The sequence below is a fragment of the Octopus sinensis genome, linkage group LG3, assembly GCF_006345805.1.
Source record: "Octopus sinensis linkage group LG3, ASM634580v1, whole genome shotgun sequence".
Classification (NCBI taxonomy): Eukaryota; Metazoa; Mollusca; class Cephalopoda; order Octopoda; family Octopodidae; genus Octopus; species Octopus sinensis.
Window position 1 is genome coordinate 56,392,072 of NC_042999.1, and position 14,238 is coordinate 56,406,309.

The 14,238-nt window shown below is 36.4% G+C and overlaps 1 protein-coding gene across 1 annotated transcript in view; it reads right to left on the reverse strand.

Annotated features, from left to right (window-relative positions):
• LOC115209906 (ankyrin repeat domain-containing protein 50) overlaps nucleotides 1-14,238 on the reverse strand; it is a 75,701-nt gene that overhangs the window by 25,249 nt on the left and 36,214 nt on the right. Inside the window, exons 3-4 of the mRNA XM_036501002.1 lie at nucleotides 7,751-7,995; nucleotides 6,248-6,670 (exon numbers count right to left, since the gene is read on the reverse strand). Coding sequence (XP_036356895.1) covers nucleotides 6,248-6,670; nucleotides 7,751-7,984 — 657 coding nt within the window. The 5' untranslated portion in view covers nucleotides 7,985-7,995. The remainder of the gene's footprint in view (nucleotides 1-6,247; nucleotides 6,671-7,750; nucleotides 7,996-14,238) is intronic.

The window sequence follows — 14,238 nt, forward strand, 5'->3', positions numbered from 1 at the left end:
AAAAATTCATAAATTGAAATTCCACACAAAAGAAGAGTGTATTGATTCTTTAGCAGTAAAATTAATGGTTCTGATGGCATAAACAATACTTTCTTTCCTCGAAAAATGTCTCAAAAAAAATCACCCGAGCCCTTTATGCAAAGGTGGACCTTCCACAAGTTTTAATACACCAAAAGCATTTTTCCAGATTAAGTGTTGCTGAAAATGGGATGCATCTAAATATACTAGTGTGTTTTTTATGTTATAAAATATGGCACATCTGAGCGTGATTGTTGCCAGGGCCACGGATTGGCTCTCGTGCCGGTGGCATGCAGAAAGCACCATTCCAGCATAATCGTTGCCAGCATTGCCTTACCAACACATGTGCCAGTGGCATGTGAAAAATAACATTCGAGCATGATCGTTGCCAGTGCTGCTGGACTGGCTCCCAGGCAGGTAGCACATAAAAAACACCTTTTGAGCGTGGTCGTTGCCAGAACCACCTAACTGGCCCTTGTGCCATGACACATAAAAGCACCCACTACACTCTCGGAAGGAAGGGCATCCAGCTGTAGAAACTTTGCCAGATCAGATTGAGCCTGGTGCAGCCTTCTTCTGGCTCACCAATCCTCAGTCAAACCATCCAACCCATGCCAGCATGGAAAGCAGATGTTAAATGACAACAATGATGATGATGATGATGGTACTTCATCGCCCAGTTTAACATCATTACTGGGTCTTTTGGTGCCTTTAGCAGGAGTCACTCTGTAGCCAGCAGGTATCTGATACCTTGCTATTAGATCTCTGATTAGATCTCCATCTGAAGAATGCAACAGTAGCAAGCTATGACTGTTTCTACTTCCTTTCTTTCATCAATCTCAGAATCCCCTACACAAAGGCTGTCATGGACAAGAAAAAAAAATGCAGGGGCAACAGAATGAATAGAAGAAGTGTAAACCCTGCAAATTGCAGCAGAGGCAACCTTTCTAACCTCCCAACTAAAAACTGACAAAATATAGAAAGCCCTCTAAATGCCCTTTAAGCAGACAACCTATTCTGGTGTTGGTGGTATGATAAAGTGGGATCTTTGTGGTTTTTGTCACTGTTTACAATTAACTTTAAAAAACCTTTTAAATGTATCATATAGATGTAATTTTCGATGCTGAATCCAAATTTATTATTCCTTTATTCTAGAAAAATTTAGCAAAAATGTTGCAAGTGTTCAAAGTTTGAGAATTTTCAACCAATCAGAAAACAATACGTGTGCAGCCTCTTCCATCATCAGGAGGGGGGGAGGCAACATCAGCATGTCAAAACATTAAACTGGGATTTTATAAAATATATTATCTTTCTCATATCCCCTTCTCCTTGTGCACATGCATAGCATCCTTGATTACTATGAAAACAGTTCTTTGCAATCAGCTATGCAATACGTGGTGTGCTTTTGTTTTGGTTACTATGATAATGGAAATTTTTGCCATGGTTACATGTAAAATACTCGCTTCTAATTGTCCAAAATATCCAAATTTTGCAAATTTTAAAGTCTCCGATCTGATCTGGCAAGGTTTCTACAGCTAAGTGCCTTTCCTAGCACCAAACTCTCCAAGAGTGTAGTGGGTACTTTTTACATGCCACCAGTACAAGAGCCAGTCAGGCAGCACTGGCAATAACCACACTCAAATGGTGCTTTTGCATGTGTATGTATATACACACACACAAGCAAATTCAATTTATTGAATTTATTCACAATGACATTCCCTTCAATAACACCAAGTTTTTTCTCCCTACTCATCTGCCACTCCTTTTGTTATTATTTTCCTTAACAAATTTAGACATTTACCCACTCCCATATATATTTTTTCTTCGAAAATAAGCTTTCCCTTTTCTTCTCTCACTCTGTGCTTCCCACACATTTTCAATCGAATCTCCTGTGAATCTCCCTTCATTTGACTAAGGTATTGTGTGCCTCGAGTATAGCTAGTGGAGTAGACCCCTCATTTTGGGTAATTACTATTTCTAAGGCTCTGCTGGGAAACATATGTAGCCTGGATTTTATTTACTCCATTCTCTAAATTTGTATATATATATATATATATACTCTTTTATTCTTTTACTTGTTTCAGTCATTTGACTGCGGCCATGCTGGAGCATCGCCTTTAATCGAGCAACTCGACCCCGGGTCTTATTCTTTGTATGCCCAGTACTTATTCTATCGGTCTCTTTTGCCGAACAGCAGCATCGGTTGTCAAGCGATGTTGGATGGGACAAACACACACACACACACACATATACATATATATGATGGGCTTCTTTCAGTTTCGGTGTACCAAATCCACTCACAAGGCTTTGGTCGGCCTGAGGCTATAGTAGAAGACACTTGCCCAAGGTGCCACGCAGTAGGACTGAACCCGGAACCATGTGGTTGGTAAACAAGCTACTTACCACACAGCCACTCCTGCGCCTATATATATATATATATATATATATGTGCTCTATGCTCACCATGTGGGAATGTATGTGTGTGTTTGTCCTCCACTGCTTGATAATTGGTGTTGGTTTGTTTACATCACTGTAACTAGCAGTTCAGCAAAAAAGATTGATAAAAGAGGAACCAGATATAACCTTTCAGGGTCATGCTCCAGCATGGTCACAATCCAATAACTGAGACAAGAAGAAAATAAGAGATAATCTAAGACTACATTATCCAATATTCCATTCCTTTATTTAGAGAAAGTAGGATTTAGTTTGAAAGAGATTTAACATCTATTTCTAGCACATACCTAGAGCCTTCCTTTTTATCTCAAATCACTCACGTGTAAACTGTAACAATGCGTTTTATATTAAAGAGAAGAAACAAAAATGCTTATCCAAGAATGAACTGAAGCAGAAAATAGAAAACACATGTTTGACTTTGGCAACAAAAAGAAATGTTAAGAGTGTCTTGAACATTGCCCTGTGTTCCTCACAATAAAAACAGAATTGGTAAATGAAGGCAACCCTAATTGTAGAGGATGTCTACTAAAGATAGTTTATTTGTGTTAAATATATATATATATATATAGATAGATATATATATATATGTGTGTGTGTGTTTATTTCTCTATTTAGGTAAGTATAGCGAGGTTATTTAAGAAGAGGGAGAAATAAATCTGGGCCAAATACTTGTTGTGTGGGAATGTTTATGTCTGTCTGTCTGTCTGTATGCCTGTACACACACACACACACATGCACATACACACACACACACATACATATGTACATGTCTTTTATGTTCAGTTGTAATAAAAACAAATTACATTAATTTGATGGGTTGTTGTGTACTTTTGTGGAGTGCAAATTTATTATCGTTAAACAAGAATACTATTGACAGTGACTTCAAAGTCAAGTCAGGCAAGCCGTTGTCTGATGATGGCTTAATATGTAACCCATCTTAATATATAACTCAACATAAAAGCAAACATACATACATACATACATACATACAAATATATACACACACATATACATATAGATACACACACCAAAGAATAAATCTTGGGGTCAATTTGCACGGCTAAAGATGGTGCTCCAGCATGGCCACAGTCAAATGACTGAAAAGAGTAAAAGAGAGTAACTTAGCTGAACCGCTAAGTTACAGGGACATAAACACACCACTATTGGTATGTGTGTATGTATGTATGTATGTGTGTATGTGTGTATGTATGTGTGTATGTGTGTGTATGTATGTATGTGTGTATGTGTGTGTATGTATGTATATGTGTGTGTATATGCATATTCAATACATGTGGAGAGTGAGAGATATGGCTGTGTGCTTCAGAAGTTTACTTCCCAGCCACTAACTAAAAATAAATCTATTGATTAATATGATCGTTAATTCCAATATTCCAGCAAGTTACATGTTTAAAATCACCAGAGAAAGCTTTGGTAAGACACACCAACTACTGACAAAATTGAATCAGTATTTCAAAATATTCCAACAGGGTAGCTTCAATCTTGCAAACCTTAAATGGCCAGGAGGTCACACATTCTCCTCTTAGCTAGGACATAGCACACCATGGGTGCAAACAAGAAGAACCTCATGATACTTCAATCTTATTCAGCATATCAGTCTCTTGAAAGATGTTCTGATGTCTAGCCACTGACCTGGTAGACATCTACAAGATCATCCACCATCTTTCCAACAGCAACCTTGGGCACCATTCTGAATTTTTATGTCTAACACTTGTGGACATGCTTACAAAACCAGAAAAACAACACACTCTCTTTTACTCTTTTACTTGTTTCAGTCATCTGACTGTGGCCATGCTGGAGCACCACCTTTAGCCGAGCAAATTGACCCCCAAGACTTATTCTTTGGAAGCCTAGTACTTATTCTACCGGTCTCTTTTGCCGAACTGCTAAGTTACAGGGACGGAAACACACCACCATCGGTTGTCAAGCGATGTTGGGGGGACAAACACAGACACACAAACATGGATATATATATATATACATATACATATATACGACGGGCTTCTTTCAGTTTCTACATACCAAATCCACTCACAAGGCTTTGGTGGGCCCGAGGCTATAGTAGAAGACACTCGCCCAAGGTGCCACGCAATGGGACTGAACCCGGAACCATGTGGTTGGTAAGCAAGCTACTTACTACACAGCCACTCCTGCGCCTACTCATGATTTTTGGAATAATTTTTTACACTCAGAATTTCTGGAGCATGGAATAAACTTTCCATATCAGTTGTTAGCTTTTGGGACACTACGTCCTTCAAAACTGCTACACTTCCTTAATTTGCCAACAATGCACCTGATATCTAACCCCCTTTTTTAAACAACTCTTTGACTGTTCACTTCCAGTGCATTATTCTATGCACTGTTCATGCCTTTTGGCAACTTTTTCTGATGAGCTGTCATGCACCAGAGCACTGTATACAATAAGTTCAATATTATTATTATTATTACCTCTGCTTTAGGAAAGGCAGAGGTATTGTTTTTAGTCATGTTTGTTTGTCTGTGGACAAGTTATCTCAAGAACTGCTGGATGGATTTGGATGAAGCTTTCAGGGATGTTTGGCTTCGAGACTGGCACAAACTGATTAGATTTGGGGATTGACCTAGTACTGGACAAGAATTCTGGAATATTTTTCCTGTTTTTTTTTTCCACTTAATTTTTGAGATCAGTTGGGTTCATTTTTAGTATTCTCGTTTGTGAGAGCAGTCAAGTTTATTTCAGATATTCTCATTTTAAAAATAATCTCCAGCTAATCGTTGAGAGGACGTTGGTGTTGCCTAGGCAGAGGTTTGCACTCTCTGGGTGCTCTTGTTATTATTATTATTACTTCCACCTTAGTGAAGGCGGCAGTATTGTTTTCAGTTGTGTTTGTTTGTCAATGGACAGGAAATTTCAAGAACTGTTGGATGGATTCAGATGAAATTTTCAGGGATGCTTGGTCTCGTGATTGGGACAAACTGATTAGATTTTGGGATCCATCCGGTACCAGACAAGGATTCTGGAATATTTTTCCTGTTTTTTTTTTGCTTAATTTTTGAGAACAGTTGGGTCCATTTTTAATATTCTCATTTGTGAAAGCAGTCGAGTTTATTTTAGATATTCTCATTTTAAGAGTCATCTCTGGCTAATCTTTTAGAGGATGTTGACATTGCCTTGGCAGAGGTTTGCACTCTCTGAGTGCTCTTATTATTATTATATGAAATAAAATGGTTTGCTATCCAACAAGCAACAACAATATATTGGTAATGTGGCAGAGACTGGTAATGATGACACTAGTCAATGAAAATAATCAAAGAGATATACATACTGGATGGGACAGAATATGAAAATATCAATAATAAATAAGTCCACAAAATAAGCCTTGGTTTGATTAAACCTTTTCTTAACAAATTTCTGTTGAAATACATAACTTCAAAAATAATGAAGTTTGTAAAGTAAATTTGCCATTTTTAAATTGATGCTTGGAACATAAATTATCATGAAATACAACATCTCAAGAATCATCTTCATTTCATCCTAAATCTTCCTTGGTCTATCTTTTCAACAGGTTTTATTTGTTTTGAACATGCAGCACATGCGCACACGACAAACACATACACACACAAAAGTAAAAAAATAACTGAAATAATAACAATACAAATTAGATTCCGGAAAGAAAAAATATAAAATGAAATTCTACAAAATTTTGTTTGGGTTAATTTTAAAGGATAAATTGTACATTTATTGAAAAACGAAAAAAAATGACTAGAATATGCTCACCTTAACAATATCAAAGAGTCCAAGACGAGCAGCCAAAAATATCGGTGGATGGTCCTGACTACCAATATTAACATCACAGCCATGTTTTATGAGATTCTCCACAACAGTTTTATCTTTAGATTTAATAGCAGCATATAATGGAGTCATGCCTATATTATCACGAACTTGAACACAAGCAGATGCCTCTAATAACAGAAGGCAAACATCCGTCTGGGCAGACTCTGCTGCCACAAATAGAGGAGTCTGTTGAGTACGTTTGTTCGGTTGTTCCAAACAAACCCCGGCATCCAGGAGAAGTTGACATACTTCGTAGTGTCCATGTTTAGCAGCGTATACCAAAGGTGTGTTGCCGTCCTCATCGTAATCGCATTGGTAACAGTGACGGCCACACTGAAGACACAGCATTACTTGGGGACGTAATTCCTGAAACATACATAAAATTGTACTATAATAATGCATGCATATACATACACAAATGCACATAAATATACTTATTTTTTAAGAAAACAGAGATATAATTAAATTAATAATCATTTATTTATCATAAAATAAGACATTATCTCTTATCATCATCATCATTGTTTAACGTCTGTTTTCCATGCTGGCATGGGTTGGATGGGTCAACTGGGGTCTGGCAAGCCAGGAAGCTGCACCAGGCTTTTGTCTATTGTGCTATTGCTGATAACTCCGCAAGATAAGGACTTCATAACATCTACCTTGATGGTAACTTGAATTTGTATTATATACCGCATAACTGACAACTGAGATACTTGTACTACAAATCTACTACTAATGACTGACTTTGACTTCATAGTGGCTATGTCATACCATTTTGCCACATGGGAAGAGGTGTACCATTTCACTACAACAGTAAATATGGTAAATGAATTAGAAGAAGATTAACACAAACCACCTAACCATCAAATTACATGTGAATATATAAAGTACATAAAGAGAGATGTTTGTGTCTTTGAGTATAAGAGACTTTAGCCATGCTTGTTTCACTAACCTGGTCTACTTGTTTTGGTTTAATTTCTTTTTCTGGAGTCATCAGACTCGTATTAGTGTTTACTTGGCTTCCATGGTGTGTAATAAATTAGTAGAACATAACATGAACCCAGAACAAAAGGAGCTGCAGAAAATGCTGCTAAGCATTTTGTCTACTACCAACTCTGCCAGCTCCCTCCCCCACCTTGGTCTGTTACAGTTAATAGGATACTTATGTCCAGATTAACAGATCTTTACAGATTAAAGTGTTTGTAGGGGTGGAAACTGGGTCAACAGACCATTGGCAACAATGCCTTGCACTATTTGCTCTGAATCAATGTGTTTTGAGTTCAAATCACAAAGAGGTCAACTTTGCTTTCATCCTTTCCCTGTTTCCTTCTCCAGCCATGCCAGGCCCTTGGGTTGATCTAATCGAATGGACTTTCACAAGAAACCAGCTGGCACCAAAGGACAGCAGGACTGAAATTATGTAAAAGTGGAAGATACTGTACATACCAAAAGAGGTTGCATCAGGAGATATTGTACGATCTTTGTAAATCCATAATAACAGCTGATACACAGTGGAGTCCATCCTGCCGAAGAGCAGTTTACATCAGCACCAGCCTCTACGAGAGATTTCACTGCAGCATAGTCGTTATTAGTGACAGCCTTCAGGAAATTTTTGTCAAAATTGCTTAAATGACAGATGGCACTTTCTAGTTTCTTGCACTTCACCCAGGAACAGTCCATTCCAACACATCCTGAAAATAAAAACAAAGAAAAAGGGCATCTTCCTTAAAAAATTAAAGTTCAAAATACAGTTTAGGAAATTTGCTTTCCAACCCCATGGTTCCAGGTTCAGTCCCACTGCATGACACCTTGGTCAAGTGTCTTCTACTATAGCAGTGTTTCCCAACCAATTTCCCCCCAGGCCCCATTTAACTTTCCAGGAAAATATATTCCCCAGCAGTGGTCGGAAAACAGCAATTTTATTTCTAATATTTATCACAATTATTTAATACAAAAGAATCTATTGGTAATTATTTTAAGTACTGAATACAAAAAAAATGTACATTATTGACTAAGCAAAGTAAAAGAATGACTTTTATGAGAACCTTGTGTCTGGCAACTACGGCACCATGCCTTATAACAATTGTCCTAGACCCCACCAGGAATCACTGTGCTATAGCCTTGTGCCAACCAAAGCCTTGTGAGTGGATTTGGTAGACGGAAACTGAATGAAAGCCATTGTGTGTGTGTGTCTTTTTGTGTTTGTTTCCCACCCCCACTTAACAGGTGTAGGTGTGTTTATGTCCCCCATAACTTAGCGGTGTGGTCAGATGAACCAATAAAATATGAACCAAACTTTAAAAACATTTAGTAGTGGGTTTGATTCATTCATCTAAAATTTCTTCAAGAGGTGCCCCAGCATGGCCATGGTCTAATGTCTGAAGCAAACAAGCAAAAGATGAGAGATAAAAAGAATCAAAATACAACTTCTTTATTTCAATCTTCTCACCTACATTTCCACACCACTCCTATAATTGAATTAGTGAAGTTTACTTAATTAAAACACATTAAAAGCCACTTCAATTACAGCTAATGGAATACTTATGTCCAGATTAACAGCTCTTTACAGATTAAAGTGTTACTAAAATTTAAAAAAAAACACTGTAAGAATAAAACAGAAAGAAATTAAGTTAAGTGTTGAATGTTTTGTAACAAAACTTGTTGGATATCTGCAACTTATGACTAAATTTAACATAAGATTAAAATGTGAGTATGTGTGTGGACATGTGCTTTACACAAATGTTAAGAGTTGTTCCTCTATTATATATTTTAACCCTTTTCTTACCATATTTCTGTTGAGATGCTCTGTGTTTCTTTCGATTAATTTTAAATATAACAAAGAATTTAGAAAATAACTTAGTTATCATTAAGCTAGTGTTAGGAACATAAATTGTGACTAAGGTTTGGTGGAGGATTTTAATTCAGAACTTAGGAAAACAAGACATTTGTACTACAGAGCCAGAAGCGGTTTCAGCTGGGTTGTTAACGAAAGGGTTAAGGTTCTTCCACAACTTGTGATATATAATCCATGAATCCATAAAGTAGAGTGGATTATAATAAGATGGGCATCCAGCTATAAAATGGATGCTGGTAAGAAGAGCATCCAGCTTGTAAAGCCATAGAAAAAGAAGAAAAAAAAGAGAAAAAATTGAACAAATGAACAAAAGAAACATAGTTCCATAAGCTGCAGAGGCAACCTATGTAGAAGAATGGTGACTCTGAAATTAAGGAAAGGGAAGACTTTAATTATGTCACCATCACCAGAGATGGTTTCTAAAGGAACATGACAACAAGCGATGAGATGGTAGGACAGTGTGGAAAAACAAAAGCAAGATGTTGATGTCTATGTGTGTGTATGTGCATGTACACACATGTGTGTGTGTACACTTGATCAATGTCTAAGCCAAACGTATATGAGTAAAATTTGCATGACTAAATAAATGATTATTCAAATAATAATGATGATTATGAAAAAGAAAGTGAACAAAATGAAATACTTAAGGAAAATATTGCATAGAATTTGAGAAGTGTTTTCAACATCTTTCAGTGATGGCAGGCAAATCAAACGTACTGTAGTTCGTTGTAGGATATAAATAATATGACCACTTGCTTATCGGGAAATTTGTAAGTTAGACTTTTTATAAATTAAAAATTTTTTTCAAGTATCACCATTATAAGTATTTGTATTCTAGTGAAATTAAGAAATCAACTCATAAATAAATGAAACCTTCGCTGTACACACACACAGTTGCATATCTATGTCTGTATTTATTTATGTATGTACCTACATGTGTCTATGTGCAAAGGTACACCATGATCTATACACACGCAGATGAGGGTTGATTCTTATGAAAAAGGAAGTGAACAAAATGAAATACTTAGAGAAAATATTGCATAGAATTTAAGAAATGTTTCACCATTATAGACATTTATACTCCAGTGAAATAAAGAAATCAACTCGTAAATAAATGAAGTCCTCAAATCCATCACTGCACACACACTCACACGCACACACACAGAGTCACATATCTATGTATGTATTTATTGGATAATAAAATGAATGGGTTACACCTGGTAGCTTAATGGAAAAGCACGGTTACTTTCACAGTGTTTGTTATGTATATGGCAAATGAAACACAGGAGATGGAATATATAAGAATATATTTATCACGTCAATTGTTTCAAAACATCTAACATTGATCCCTCATGGGTAGGATACTTTACAACTGGTTTCAGGAGTACCCAGAAGTGCAGATGTATCTTGTCGGATGATAAATAGATACAACTTGTTAAAATAACAGTTCGCAATGTAACTTCTCGTTTTGTAGAAAGAAAAACAGTCAGACAGGAGGAAATATCTTCATTTATATAGATCAAAAATAAAATCATGGATGGAAAAAAAGAGAAACAAACACGCAATCCAGCAAGAAAAGTATTGAAAATAACTGTTAACAAATATGGATGTATAAAGGCCCTCGGGCAAGCTGTATGGCACGAGTACACTTGCTCATACAAGCAGCCACTAACAATGTGAGTGTACGCACACATGAGGTTTGGTCTACTTATGATCACAAAGTGAGTTAACTATCTGCTTGGTGTTTGTAAGAATGGTGAGGTTAAAAGTAAACTTAAGTCATCCATACCTTAAAGTAAATTCCCACTGCAGTGTGCCAAAGTACATTTGTATGTGTGTAGGCATCTCAAGAGTCTTTCAGAAATTTTATTAATGATCTTCTCATTAGTCTACAGAATAAACAGGGATTCCTCGGAGCAGAAGCAGCATCTCCCGGAAATTATATTGTATGGTTTCATGTGCCTTACTATGGACCAAGTTATGCTGTACTTCATTTTATCCTTCAGTCGCCGTACAAAATCGGCCAAAGATGTTGAATGTATCTTATTGATTGTCTTAAAGCTGGCAACATGCTTACGATAACGATTCTTAAATGAATCAGCTGTCTGCCTAATGTAAACATATATCTGGCTGTTTTCTTTCTAAAAAATGAGAATTAACATTGCGGAGCTGTAATTTTAACCAGTTGTATCTATTTATCACCCAACGAGATACATCTGCACCACCGGATGCCCCTGAACCAATTGTTGAGTATCCCACACATGAGGGATCGATGTTGAATCAAATGTAGTGTTAAATAAATTCTCATATATTCCATCTTCCGTCTTTCATTTGCCATATGTATGTATTTATGTATGTATGTACCCACATGTGCATAGGTACACCATGATCTATACACACGCATACATCATCATCATCATCATCATCATTTAGCGTCCGTTTTCCATGCTAGCATGGGTTATATATAGTGTACTGTTCCGTGATGGTAAAATGAACAAAAGTACTCCATCTGGTGAGAGATAAATATTATTTAATAGACATAGTACATGTTTTTATGTGTTAGTAATAGATTCTTGTGCTGAGAACATGCCAAGATGATGCATACCCTGCGTGCACATAAATACTTTTGCAAAAAATCTGCAGTCAAAACATTTTGATTCACCCTTCCACCAGTTTTGAAGATAATCAAACCAAATTTTCATCATTTTCAGCCACTCACCCAATGAGTATTTCTGCCAAATTTAGTGAAAATTTGTTCATCTATTTTCCAGTAATTTTGCAAACACACAGACAAATAGTGATTACAATACCCTGCTTTCACTTAAGCATGCAGAGTAATAAAAACGCTTTGTCATATTTATTGCAACCATGTGACACAGACGTTCCTTTGTCATTTTCACCATTGGTAATCCAGTGAACCACTGATTGGTTCATTTGAAATCCTCCAACCAATGACGTTAAAGAACATGGTATGGTTGGCCTCTTTCACAACTGGCTGGCAGTATTGCAGACACTATGATTTAACCAACTTTGCTGTGCCAGATGCAAGCGCTTAGCCCACATACATTTTTTCTCTCATGGATACTTCATGACGGAAAGACAAGTCATGATATAGAAGAAACAGGACAGCGATATAAATAGTATTCTAATGTCAGAGAAATTCATTGTTCAGTTACATAATTAAGCAGTTGATCAGAAATATTACTTTGAAGGAAAAGAAACTACAGTCTATATGGAAACTGCCAAACCACCATTTACTTATAACTTTATACACACAAATATATGTATGTATGTATGTAACATATGGTATAATTATAAATAGGGCAAATTTTAGCCATTTCTCTGCAGACTGAAAAAAAAATAACGAACAACTTTAATTGATTTTCAAACCTTTTTGGATTCTCATCAGAGGTGTCTACATCATTCTGACAGTCTCCAGAGAAACAAGCACCCAACTGTTTATATACTCAACAAATGCAGCAGTTACTCTATGAAGGAGTCCCTAATATGCATACCGAAAGTGTTTAACACTCGATAAATACCAGTTCATTTATTTGTTCCAGTCATTAGACTGCAGCCATGCTGGAGCACCAACTTGAAGGGTTTAGATGAATATATCACCCCCAATACTATTTTTTTATTTTTTAAAGCTTCATATCTATTTTATCAGTCTCTGTTTGCCAAACCAACACCAGTTTTAAGCAGTTGTAGGTCACACACACAACAGGCTTCTTTTAGCACCTGTCCCCCAAATCCATCCACAAAGCTGTGGTTGGACTGAATCTGTAATAGAAGACACTTGCCTAAGGATCTACAGTGGGACTGGTATACATTGCTTGGAAGAATACTTTAAAATGTTTTTTTTTTCTTCATGTGAAGGACCCAGTTTTTACTGGCTGTTCACATAAACTATTTTCTGTTTAGGAAACCACATTGCTATTGAAGTCTTCTATATAAGGTTATATAAGTCTATCACCAGAAATGTAGGTCAACAGTATGTCAGGAAGTTTTAATCAATTTTATATTGAATGAACATAAATGTAAGAAAATAAAATATTGTTCGGTAGTACTTCACTGGTTCATAATTGATCAAAGAATAGAATGAATACCATTGACAATGATGACATCACTGCTATCGGCTGTGATGGCTACAAGGCTGCGGAATTGAATGAAATGATTACATGGTGGCAAGTTCAAATCTTAGCATAACCATTGTTACAATGCTTTCTTTTTCTTTGTCCAAAAGACACTAGAATGCTTTGTTCTGTTGACCTCTGGAGACCCAATTCAATTGGGATAATTAACCACACATAAAGCATCTGTTATTCTTGGATTTCATGAGAGCCAATCCTATTATTGAACATCCATTAATAAATAATGAAGTATGGCATTCACAATTGATTTATCTTTATAAGAGCATAACTTCAGAGAGAGAGAGAGAGAGAGAGAGAGAGAGAGAGAGAGAGAGAGAGAGAGAGAGAGTGTGTGTGTGTATGTGTGTGTGTGTGTGTGTGTATTTGGCTTTTACAACTTTGCTATAATGCTGCAGATATTCGTCTATGTTATTAAGAAGGTTCACTTGCCAACAACGTTTTCAATCCTGCTGTGTGGTGCCTTGGACAAGTGTCTTATACTATAAACTCAGGATGACCATGTGGCTTTTATAAATGGAAAGTGAAAGAAAGCTATACATGTGTGTGTGTGTGTGTGTGTGTATATATATATATATACTTTAATTAAAGCAGCAGAAAATTCAACAAAACCTGTTACTCTGAGTTTACCGTTGCCGTTCATTTTTCTGCTGCTTTAAATAAAGCATATTACTCTACCACTGGTATTTGAGTACTCTTTTTTCCACCTTGTTTCACATTTATGTGTTTACTCTGGTATATATATATATATAGTTATATGATGATGTTGATAATAACTGTGTATGTGTGTGCATATTTATTTGTTTACAGTTGTCCTTCTTATAAAATTACTGAGCAACAAAGCAGTGATGTTGTCATTTCCCCTTGTTAAATCATCCAATGGCTTTATACCTTGTAAAGCCTCAGTTCCCTTAATTGAACAACAGGAA